Source organism: Nyctibius grandis, chromosome 2 (assembly GCF_013368605.1).
Source record: "Nyctibius grandis isolate bNycGra1 chromosome 2, bNycGra1.pri, whole genome shotgun sequence".
Lineage (NCBI taxonomy): Eukaryota > Metazoa > Chordata > Aves > Nyctibiiformes > Nyctibiidae > Nyctibius > Nyctibius grandis.
Window position 1 is genome coordinate 107,629,268 of NC_090659.1, and position 12,546 is coordinate 107,641,813.

General features: G+C 35.0%; 1 protein-coding gene across 6 annotated transcripts in view; it reads left to right on the forward strand.

The window, feature by feature from the left end:
• PSPC1 (paraspeckle component 1) overlaps positions 1-12,546 on the forward strand; it is a 65,705-nt gene that overhangs the window by 37,348 nt on the left and 15,811 nt on the right. The window contains exon 9 of one of the 6 annotated variants that reach the window (XM_068425181.1): positions 2,510-2,983. The exons of the other annotated variants lie outside the window; for them this stretch is intronic. Within the exon in view, the coding sequence (XP_068281282.1) occupies positions 2,510-2,695 (186 nt within the window). The 3' untranslated portion in view covers positions 2,696-2,983. Of the gene's footprint in view, positions 1-2,509; positions 2,984-12,546 lie in introns of those variants that run through there. 6 annotated transcript variants of the gene reach the window in all.

Here is a 12,546-nt window from a genome sequence, read left to right on the forward strand (position 1 = left end):
AACTATATAATATTTAATCTGATTTTTACATATTTTTAGGTATTATTCTGTAAATAGATATTTGGGATGTTCTAGTGGTGGTGTGATGTAAATGAGTGTATAGTATAAATAGCTGATTCCATTATAGTTTTGTTGGAACACAGAAGCATTTTGTAGCTGTATGTTTTTATATATGCCTTCTCAACAGTATCTGTCTGCGATTGAGCAATCTGTATAATGAAGTTTGGACAAAATCCTTTGTTCCTTAGAGGAAAATGAGATTTTGATTGAGCACAAAGTACATCATGAGTCTGGTCTTTACCAATTAAAGGAGAGGATCTCACTTCACATCATGGGAGCCAGCTCATTTTTTCAGTTGTGTCATTTCTCACAAAGCGTAGGGATGCTTTTCACAAAATACTGTTTTCAAGGATGCTTTTGCTGGACACCAGTGTGTTACTGTTCACCTCTGGAACATTCCCTTGCGATTATATGGACACTGAAAAAGAGTTGTAAGGAAAAGAACATGGTATCGTAAGTCATGGTATCTATGTCAAACTGTTGTTTTTCTACAAGAAGTCATTCCAGGTATGGAAATGTAGGGAATATATTGACAGTTCAAAGAGAAAGTTTTTAATTTTTTTTTTTTTTTTTTTTACTTCTACATGCTACTGAAGGACAAATTAGATGCTCTTTTTTCCGCCCCCCCCCCCCATTCATTTTGGACTTTCGAGGTTTTTAATTTGGGAGACAGGTTCCTACAGAAAAGCATAGCCTTATTGTATTTTTGCTACTGTTGGAAAAATGCTTTGAGGGCTGTCTACTAAAACATTGTAAGTGTTAATTTCAGTTTCTACTGAGAGAAATTGAGAGTATGCTTTATAGACCAGAAATACAGTTTTTGGGTTTTTTTAAATTGGATGTTTTCCTGAAGTCTTTTAGGGGAAGGTTGGAGCAATCTTCTGCAGTCTTTTGAAACATAGATTATCTTTGAACCCCCCCATACTTTATTGTAGGTAGTTAATTACTGCAATTTTCTCGTTAGCTGGAGTGAGAGGAGTCCTTGTTGAAAAGAGGACTTGACTTTTTGTCCAAAAGTCAAATGGGAAAAATTATCAGGAGTATGTGATAAGCTATTTGTTGAAATTCATATCCATTGCTAACCAGCTGGCATGATTTAAAGATAATTTTAAAACAATTTTTAACCAGTGCTGCAGATTTTAAGGTACTTTGGGGCAGTAGTAGATCTTTATGCAGCTGTTGAAGTAACTTTTCTTATTCAATATAAAATTCTAAACAACGCACATATATACAACCATGACTTAAGTTACATAGATTTTTTTCTATATAGATACAATGCTGTTTTAAAATAATATATATATATATGAATTAGCAGACTTTAGAACTGTTGAGCTCTGCTGCTGTTACTGGAGTTAGACTTCCAGAAGAATTCTTCTCTGGTTCAGACATACCAATAAAGAGCTAGTCTCAAATGTTCTTGTTGAACGCTGAATACCTGGGCAGTTAATGTAGATCTCTGTACAGAAGGAGTTTCTTCTGAAAGCATAACTGTCCTCAGCATGTGAATTATGATTATTTCAAGATCTGATTGTACCATGTATCTATGCTTTTACTGGTTTATGTTATGTTGAGTTAATGTTTTAAATTTCATCATGTGGGGTTCTTTTTCTAAACACTTGCATAAATACTGAACTGTAAGTGCTCAGATGCATGTTTTCTGTTTTAGGTCTTAATTGCTATAGCCAAATCTGTGTAAGGGCATATTCCTTTATTAGGCACGGAACTAAGGAAAATAAATGTGGAACATTAACTGGATTTTAATCTTATATTGATATTTCAGGTTAAGCTTTAGATATATATCAAATTTTTTTAACCTAAACATAGTCCAGTTATGCATTTTGTGACTAGTTGCATCAGTTTATTTGGACTGGATTTTAAATCTAACTAAAGATTCCTGAAGTTCCATATGAAAGGCTGACTCCAGGTAGTATGGACTGAAATGCACTTTATCCACAGATATGTGGGTATGTAAGTCTTCAGGTTATATTGCTATTAAAATAATAAACCTACAGTCTCTAGAAATACAAAAGCTGATTTTTTTTTTTTGCTAGTTTGACCATGTTTCTGTGTCTAATTTATTTAAGGGAGAAGCATTGTAGTTGGTATGTAAGGCAGAATAGGGCTCAGGTATAAAATTGTTGTTTGCTGTCTCTTCTGTTACATAGAGAATATGTATTGCTTCAGATGAAGGATGAAGTTACATTCAGCACCAGAGTTGGTCTTAATACTTAAGTTTTTAATTTTTAATTCACTTTGCAAAGTTGGAGCATAGCATTAGCACTCTTTAATTTCCAGCTCTCTTTTTCCATAATAACTAATTGAATTGCTCCTTTCTTCCCTCTATGTGTGATCCTGATTCTGCTGGACTATCTGCTGAACTTCATGACAACATCACTTGTGGTTTTTGTTGTAACTCACATTTGGCATGTTCCAAATGGACTTGTATTAGCATAATGAGAGATTCCCTCAAGGAGGTCCATCACAGATGGGTTCACCTCTGGTTAGTAGAACGGGCTCTGAAACTCCTCAGCCGCCAATGAGTGGTGTAGGTGCCGTGAGTGGTGGACCTGGTGGCTTTGGTAGAGGAAACCCAGGGGGCAACTTTGAAGGACCTAACAAGCGTCGCAGATACTAAAACTTATTTCATTCCTTACTGTTTAGAAATTCCAGTAAAAATATACAGTGATATGCCTTTATAATTTTAGCTGTTATCTGGAAACGGTTTTATTGTTATTGTAGTCTTTAAAACAGTTTCTTTTGTAAAACTTTTTTTGTATTCAGTCATAGGCTTTGTAGTATAGAGCAGAAATGATGCGGATCGTTATGTAAGGCAATGTGTTTGTGACTAGCAAAATACAATGTGTGACTATGCTGTAAAACGTGCGGTTAACTGATTACAATAAAATACAAAAATCACTTGAAAGCATTTTGGGAATGTTATTACTAATACTGGATGAGAATAATTTTATGGTTAATTTATAAGTGGCATCATTTTCATTCTTATGTAGTATCTACTATGTGTCAAGAAAGTTCCATTCTTAATAGTGAATCTGTTTAGCTAAACTGCATGTTGCAGTACATACTATGAATGATTTATATCACAACTGCTTTTGTTTGTTTTGACTTGTGAAGAGCATCAAATTTTTACAAAGTGTTCTCAAGGTTACTGTGTCCTTGTATCTCAGTCTCCCTTTGCAAACTTAGTCACAATAGGCTTATCAACAGTGTATATCTGTTACTCGAAGTATTGGAAAAGTTAACTGGGGGGGGGTGGTGAACTTTGGAAAAGGAATCTGCATGTATGCTTTATTCATAACAGTATGAATGAATATACCTAAACCATACTTCTACAGAAGAAAAATTACTGTGATATCCTTGCGTTCTACTGATCGTTAACGTATCTTGCCATTGCAAGGAAGGAGACATTTGTGCAAGCTGGTTTAAAGCCTTCCACTGTGTAATGCATCATTATAAGTATACATTTCCCACAATGGCTGGTTTGAATAGAAACAAGTGTTATCAACGATGAACTGTTTAATTAGGGGGCAAATACGTGTTTTCCAGTTAAAATAAATGTTCACTTATAGTAGAGTAATATGCATTTAGAGGGATTGCATGAGTATTCTTGATAAATGTTTTACAGAACGATGTATTTGAAAAATACCCATTTCCAACACAACTCAGGCTAACTTGCTGATTGAGTCTTAAGATGAAACTGATGATAAAGCTATTGGGAAGTTTATTATGATTCAGATTTTGTCAGTCATGGAAGATGATGGAAAAGACCTATTGGTTCTATTCCTGTAATGGCAAGAAAATAGGGATATTTTTGGTTACTAGTGCTTTTTTCCTGTGCAAAATAGTTGTAAAATATTAGTGTTCTGTTTTTATCAGTTCACTCACATTTTCAGAAATAGAAATTACTAAAATTTATCTGCATGAGTAGTGATACTAAATTGATTAAAAACTGATTTGAGATAACATGGTGCTATAATTATATCAGAATGGTATGTACGTAGCTCAAAGCATGGGATGCAAGAAGCAGAGCGTGTATGTTTTAATATAGCAGTGATGGTCTTGGTGAATTGAATTGTGAGCAAATGGGTAACAAAATTGCGGCATTGCTGACACTTTGGAAGTACACTATTTAAGTTGCTGGTGTTATATGGCTTAAGACAGAGATTGTTTTCATACAGTTCAGGAGTTATCACATGTGTAGATCCTCAGTTGTGACATCAGTAACTACTGAGAGTTTTCCTCTGGACTGTCTTTAATGTTGCCATTTGTTGCTCAACTTGAGGTACATGGCACACTTTATAGTTTGTAATGCGATAGTGAGTTAGGTTTAAAGTCTGAAATACTCTTTCCCCTACTTGATAATATGTATCACATTACAGCACTCATTGTTCTGAAAAAACCCCGCAACTAGTTTTACTTAACACACTATTCTTAAAACTCAGCCTTTGGGAAAATCGCTGTTTTTTCACTAGGTGTAAACTAGTGTTTGCATATAGCAACTACTTAAGCTCTCTGCTTTGGTGTACTGTATTCAGTTGAAAATGCAGTTTACATCAGTGTCTAGTAAGGTGTCTAGATTACTTTTGTCTTATCTTTTCTGCCCTTGTACATGGTGCTTTTTATGGGGATTGAGAAAGTACTGGTGTGAGTTAGTAATTCTAAAATGTAAAGCTGTAAGGGGAACATGTTTTAAATATAACTTGAACTAGACTCAAGAGATTTGTTCAGTTTTTCAAAGAAAATGTCTGTGTCATTTGGGCCTTTTGGCTAACTCCTGTATATTTGTTTAGATATGTACACCATCATCCTTCTAGTATCTGTTTCAGAAATACATTAAACATAACAAATCTGCGAAAAGTGGTTCATCCTTTCCTTGCCAGCCTCATACTATTTTAAGTGCATGTTTGTTGCACTGCATTTTTGCTAGCAAGCAGAGGTATGTATGTATTTGAAAGTTATTGTAGATTTTAATTAGTATTAGTGATTTTTCATTCCACAGTTGTGAGCTACCCTTCCTGTAAAACCCTGGCTTGGATGGCTCTGCTGCATGGTAGCAGTGGGTTTCTCTCCTGTCCTTATTGCAGAAAATCATCTAATCTCTTTTTAAATATCCATGAACCAAGCCTTTAAGTCTTAAAAAATAAATACTGAAATGTTGAATTTGGGCAAACTTCAAAGATTCCATGAAGAATTCCTTTTGTAGCTGATGACAGTCTGCCAAATTCTGCTCTTAATAAAAGCTTTCTTAGGGCTGCCTGGCCATGGTGATTGTATACAGCTCAACAGTAAAGGCAGTGATTTTCATTTTGCCATATGGTAGTAACTGACTCTAGCTATATGGTAAACACATAATTTTGTTAGAAAAGGAATGGTCCCAATTTGGTTCCTAAAAATGTTATGTAGATGTGGCCAAGCAGCGTTTTTGCTTGAAGGTACTGCCCATGTGCTGGAAGTGGTTAATTTTTCTTGTTCCTCATCTGACCGATCAGTTTATCATTTTTTCTGTGTACACATGCACTGAAGTTTTTAACCGTCTTTGGTCCGTTTGACTAGAAAGCACAGTGAAGTCCTGACTCTTTCTGCTGTATCCTGTGGTAAAACAAATGAGCTTGGAAAGGATATGAAGTTGACAACTACAATGCACTTACTTTTGGTTGTACTTACTGAGTTTATACATTGTTCCTGAAATTTCAGTCTAAACAGCTTAATTTTCACGTGAGATACAATTTTAAAACTTAAAGATAGCAAAGCTTTACTATTCCATTTAAGTAAAACACACCACCACCAGAATCCAGCTTGTCTAACTGCATTTGCATTTATCACCTCAGTCATTTGAAGGGGACCTATTTGGCACTTAAAAAAAGAAAATTCATTCTGGTTGTGAGTTAATTTCTTTGTGGTTCTGCCCAGTGTGCTCATTAGATAAAGCACATTGATAACTTGGGAAGCTTGGTGGCGATTCAGATACACTTAACTGTATTTATTTCCTAAGAAAAATACGTACTTACTTAAAAATTACTATGGATTACCTAGAAAAAAAATTCCTGACCTTAAGTTGTTTTATTGTCTGCATCTATTTTATCTACTGGACATAAAGATAAGATAAACTGGAGAGTCTTATTAGAACAAAAGGTTAACATAGGCAGCAAGGAGACAATATTAACTAAATGTTATGTTAATTTAATTTTAACCATAATCTGATAGGATTTTATAGTATACATTCTGTGAGGAGCATTCTGATCTAAAGTATACCATCATATTTTAAAATGTAATTCCAAACTCATTTTTCCCCTTTTCCACTTTTGATTTCACTTTTCTTTTAACTTGAAAAATAGATTAATCGGTAATTACAAATTCTTTTAAAATGTAGTAAATACAAATACATTGACTTTTATGACGTACTGATGGATAAACAGTCACAATCTGCCTCGAGATAATTTGGCTCAAAAATGCTGAAATAACTGATCTAAAAGAAAATTCCCAAGAGAAAACCAAAGCCCTTTAGGCCTTTTGAAGGGAGAATATGCTTTGAGGTGAGCTGTTCAGAAAATGAGTGGTGTGCTCTGATGGCATGTAGCTCATTTTACTTAAGCATGTTGTGGAAACTAATTTTTTGGCATGCTTCTTAATATATAAGTTATTGTATAACAAGTTGGATCATAATTCTTCCCTTCTCAGTGAAGACAAGTCAAAATAAACTGTAATTAAACTATTAAAATGGCAGGGAAGTCTGGGTAGCAACTGATGGGGTCAGTTTACATTGGACTGCAAATGTGAACAGATTCTCCATCCCATTCCTGAGCCTTGGAGTGGTGTGTATCCATAGGTGGTCTTACAGAGTCTGCAGCCAGCATCTCTTGTTAGCTGGTGCTTCGGGCCAAGACTGGGGACTTGAGAGAGCACATATTTCAAATGCAATTTAATTGTCTTCTCAGGAGCCCTGAATTTATTAATTTGTGCACTGTGCTAGCATTAAGATGCAGAACCATCTTGGGATTTGGTGCTTTCCTTGGGCTGTTAGGTCACTTCTAGCATGAGGGAATATCAGTCCAAACTTCCCTGATTCTTGAATAGTTGAGGAGGGAGTGAGTGTGGCCTGTGGAAAATATTGAGGTTGGACATAACTCGTTTAGATTATTGGCCATTCAGTGCTAGTGTAGAGGCAAATGTTGGGCTGTATTATGCCAAGAGCATTTGTTTTCTTAAAAATCCATTCAATGAAATGTGAGAACTTAATAACAATAGAGGGGTTGACTAAAAGCTTGCAATACTTAATGTCAGGTATAATTTTTCCAATTGGATTGGCTTTTTGTTGCCTTTTGGGATATACCATAAAATATAGTCTTAGTAGGTGGTCTTGCCGATTTGGAGTTTTGCTGTTGTGAAGAAATCTGTTTTGTTAATAGTTTTGGGTTTTTTCCTGTAAAATATTTTAAAAGCTGCAGATGTTTCAGGTTTATTTTCACAGTAATCCATGAAATACTGAAGTTTATCAAAATCAATTTATCTATGTCTAAAATGTAGGTTATAGAATAGATAAACGGAACATTACATTTTCATGAAAACAACACTTTTGATGATCTTAAATGCATGGAAACAAGCCCTCAATGTGTTCGTTTTCAATGGGATAGATTTAGTAGGTCTTTTCCATCTTGAACTTCCTTAAGCTACTATGAAAATTAAAAATTGGAGGGATTCATATTAATGACTTCAGCCTGACTTCTAAAAGTAGTAGGAGATGGGTTTCTTCAGGAAAGCAGTTTAGAACAGCAGCCATTTTTTCCTAATTGAAGGAAGTATTCAGAAAAGTTTAAGTTCAGCGATAAGCATAGCATACTTACAGGTAAAACCATTTTTAAAAACTGCTTTCATATCATAATTATTTTCTACCCAGATCACATGAAAAAAAATATTTGTAAACATGGGTAAAAACTTACTGATTTGTATGTAGTCCCTCGAATAGAGGACAAAATGCTCATAATAAGAGGTATGAGATTCAAAAGGAACTTAACTGTGTTACTGCATACACCTGTTGATAAGGTTTTTCCATTTGTTTTGGTAAATGGTTTGTCTAGAGCTTCTATTGTTCCTAGTTTTACTAGTGTGCTTTTATATCTTAATTTCTGTAGAGTAAAGCATAGCTGTATAATTTGATTGAATTTACATACTAACTGTATGTGGGACATTAAGTGCTTGACTTGAAAGAAGCGCAGTGAGAATAAAGATATTGCTCTTGCCTTGAATTTCTCGGTAAAAAAAAATGCATAGAACCTTGAACAGGAATAAGTGTGAAGTCCTATATGTAAATTGAAAAAAGGTGGGGGGAGGGGGAATAAAGTGACATAATAAAAATGGGAGAAATGTGGTTTAATTTTATATCCACAGCAGATTCATAAAAATTACTTCAAAGCTTTTTATACGTGAAAACTACAAACTAACTAATTTCAAATGGAAAAGATTGAAATACCAGTTACATTGTCTTCGATTATTTAAACTTTGAACTTAGTGTTGTGCAGGTGGCCAAGGAATATCAGAAAAACTGAAATGAATTAATGTTCTAAAAAAATTTTAATGTTCATGGGACAGAGGGTGGGGTCACTGCAGTTCTAGATGTTCCCTCTGAGTTGTTGTTATGAAGTTGTTCTGTAGGACTTGGTTTTTGTGGCTGAATACAGCAACTGTATACAGCGTACACGCCTCATGTTGTCGTAAGTATGGTACAGCTGATTTTAAGATTGTTAGCCTCTCATCAAACCAGAGAAAATCCAGTCTTACACCTATGTGTCATAGCCAGAGGAGCACCAAACAGAAGACGGAAGATGGTGTAAAGGAAAACAAAATAGTGAATATTTATTAGCAAATATGGGATAGGATTAAGGTATTTTCATTAGTTTTTGCCTTAATTTCACTGTAATCAATTTTTTATTTATGTGAAAGGGAAGGTAATTTTATTCACAATGAATATTTGAAAGAAAAAACAAATACCGAACCAAAACATCCCTCCTAAAAAAACCCCACCAAACAAAACAAAAAAACCCAATGCCTAACCCCTCCCAAGCACAACAGGTTTTCCCTCTTTACGTAACCACATATACTTAAGCAAGGTGGAAAACCACATACACTTCAGCAAGTTGGAAGAGGAAAAGTATAGTAAATCTAAAAAGATGTAAAAACCACAAGGATTTATTGTAATTCTTTTTGCAGCTGTTTGCTCTTGGTGTTTTGGGCATTTTAATGTGTTTCTTTTTTTTAACAGCTCCATTACTGTTCATTACTTACTATAAAAGGATTTATTCTGCAGTTCTATTACTAACCTTTAAGTATTTTTATCTAGTGTAAAACTGCAGGAAAAAACCCTGCATAAACCAGCTATCGCAGTACTGTAGAACGCAGTCTTTGAACTGCCAGCTGGAAGCAGTCTTTCAAGCTGCTTGCAAATGTTTTAAATACTTGTATGCTAATAGGAAATTTGAAATCTTTGTGTGCAGATTTAAAATAATAATTCAATACATGCATTGCTGCAGGTAGGAATAGCCCTTTGCCCTCCTTGCTGCTTGGTCCTGCTTCCCGCCTGCTTTGTGCCACCCTTGCATCTCTATGCCCGTGCAGTGAGCAGGGTAAAAGAAATCCAGTAAAAATTATCAGTTATGCTCATGTCAGTGTGGAAGGAAGGAACAGCAAGGAATGGGCAGTAGAGCAAGACTCTTCATAACTGCGCAGACATAGCTTAGTTTGTGCTGTCTCTACATGCCACATAGAAAGTGTTGGTTTTTATATGTTCTCACTAAGTGAGTTTGGATGAGTTTTCCGTACTTCTAAGAAATGTAGGTAAGAAATATGTTGAGGGCTTTAGATGTCTGAATAGCATGGTTATGTTTTACATTCTTAGTGACAGTTGGCCCAAGAGGGCAAGTATTTGAAGTAATGAAGAAACAAACATACACAAAAATGCTGAGCCAAATTATCTGAGCTTCGTCTGTCTGTTCACTTTCTGCAGTTGCCAAGAAGGTTACATGCAAGCCAGTAAAATATGGAAAATAGTGTTCTTCACGATTTCTCCAGGAACGATGATATACACAGTTGCTTTAGAGAAGCAAGAGTATTCACATGTGCTTTTTCTTGGAAGAAAATATGTAAACTGCAATTACAAAGATGGGAAATACTGTCTTGTAAAATCCAACGTTCTTCATTCTTTGATACAATAGCACTGCGGTGTTCCATATATTAAGTTGCACTTTTAAGGGACAGAGCGTGTGAGAGGTAAGCTGCAGCTCCAGTTTTAATCAACTTCAAATCAAAAGCCTTTTCCAGAAATGACAGAAGTAAAACTTTAGTAATTAAACAGTAGATCATCTTCAGTTCTGTTCCAGTGTGGAACATTGTGCTTCTAGAACTTCCAGCATTGTATCAGTAGCGGTTCCTCATCTGACATTTTCAGAACCAGAGCTGTGCCAAATAACACAAATAAAGTTTCTGCCTTAGTGTGTGAAGAATGCAATTCATTACATTTCAAAAACTGAATGTTCGGAGTTTTGAAAGAAAAAGTAAGAACTAATTGTCATATATTGAATTACTGGTTTAAAAGTGAAAATTATGTCAACTTGGCATTTGGGATGGCTATGCTTTTAGAACCGTTTTGATATATGTGCCAGTTTACTGTTGCCATGTTACACTTTGTGTAGTTTGAATATCACGTAATGCATGTTCAGCGTCATCCTTGCATCACAGTTGTGTACAGTTTCATATTTTATTCACACTGCTGAATGCAAATGTAGAAGGGGGTACTAGAGCATTTGTTTAGTATTATTTAACTTGTTTAGGAGGGTTTTTCATTGCTAAGCTTGCTTTCTGTTTTGTGTTCACTCTGCATGTTTTGTGCAAAATACGTTTTTTCTGTTGCATATGGGGAAAAAGTAGCAAGTCATGAAAATGTGTTTACTAGGAAAGTAAACAGAAGTCCTGGATGCCTCTTACTGCTTCTAAAATGATAGCTGGCTCAGGAGAATAAAATCACTTGGTGTACTTTCATGCATGATTACATCTAGATTTTTTCCTGCTTACGGCCCACTTCAATATTTATGTTAAAGATTAAAAAAATTGTGAGTTTAGTTTCCATAGATAATCTGGTTTTAATCAGAAGCATGTGTACAAGTGAGTAACTTAGTCACAAATGACTTGATGTTTGCTCTGAATAGTACTGTAACTCCCCAAGTTGTATTAAACATAAAAAAAAATTAGTTTGAGTTTCATAATTTTTGAAGTGAAACTTTAAAAACTGTATTGAGTGAGAGTAAGCCAGTCCACTGCAGGGTGGGGAAAGGTGCAAATCTGTGGAGAAATCATGTTCTTGTTCTGAGTTGCATTACGTTACCAGGCATGCATTTCTTACTCTTTAAATTGGGATCATTTTGCGAAGCTGTTTGTTATAAAGACTTAAAAAGAAATAGAATTTGTCTTATTTTACCCAATTATAAGTATTAATTCATTGTTAGCATCTTAAAAATAGAATTGGTTATATTAGATACATGTACTTTACTGGAGATGATGGGGCATGTAGAGATGATGGGGCACGTAGTATGGATATCAGAAATAGGATAATCCAAGCGATGGTAGTTACCGAAGACTGATAATATGTTGTGCCTTTAAGCCTAGTTGGATAAAAGCTGATCTTGAGCATTATTTTTACTACCTTTGAAATGAAGTCGTTAATATATCTTTTTCTTCTTCTAGTTAACCATAAACCTGAGTTTCCTAGGTGTCTGATATTTTTGGGAAATAAATACTGATTTTAAAACCCTGTGCCCAGAACCTTGATACTACATTTGCATTTCTGCATGATTGCTGTAGTAGTCACAGAAGTGCTCACAGGTTTGAAAATGTTCATCTAGATTTTTGGGGAAGGGTAAGGGATTGATTATTGTATGTCGCTTAATTCTTGAGGCCTCAGGTGGGAAAACTGGTAACGTAGAATCTTCTTCATATTATTGTTAAAAAAAAAAAAAGCAAATTGTTAAAAAATCTGTTATCTTCAAAACTGCCCAGTATCGAGGAAGCTGAATGGTGTATCTTTAAAGAAGGTGGGAAAACTTTATTTTATTGGAGTTCTCACATATTTATGAAGTATTTGAGCTCTAAATCTTTCACTGATCTGACATTGAGGACATTGTGACTCAACCCTAACCTTCCGTTAATATTATGGTGAAAATTCTGGAAGCTTCTGCAAAGCTTTAGAAGTGATATGAGTATGTAATGTGACATACTGACTATAGGACTGGGCCAAATCATTCATCTTTGAAGTTTGTCACTGGCCTGCTCTGGGTATCCTTATCCATTCCATTTAGGACTTCGTTTCCAATTCTGTATTCCAGGTTTTCTTTTATTGTAAAAGGCTTTAACTTTTCCTGATTATATGGAAGATAGGAGTTGTATCAAACCTTATTTGGGGGTTGTAGTACTGAACTTGCTGGA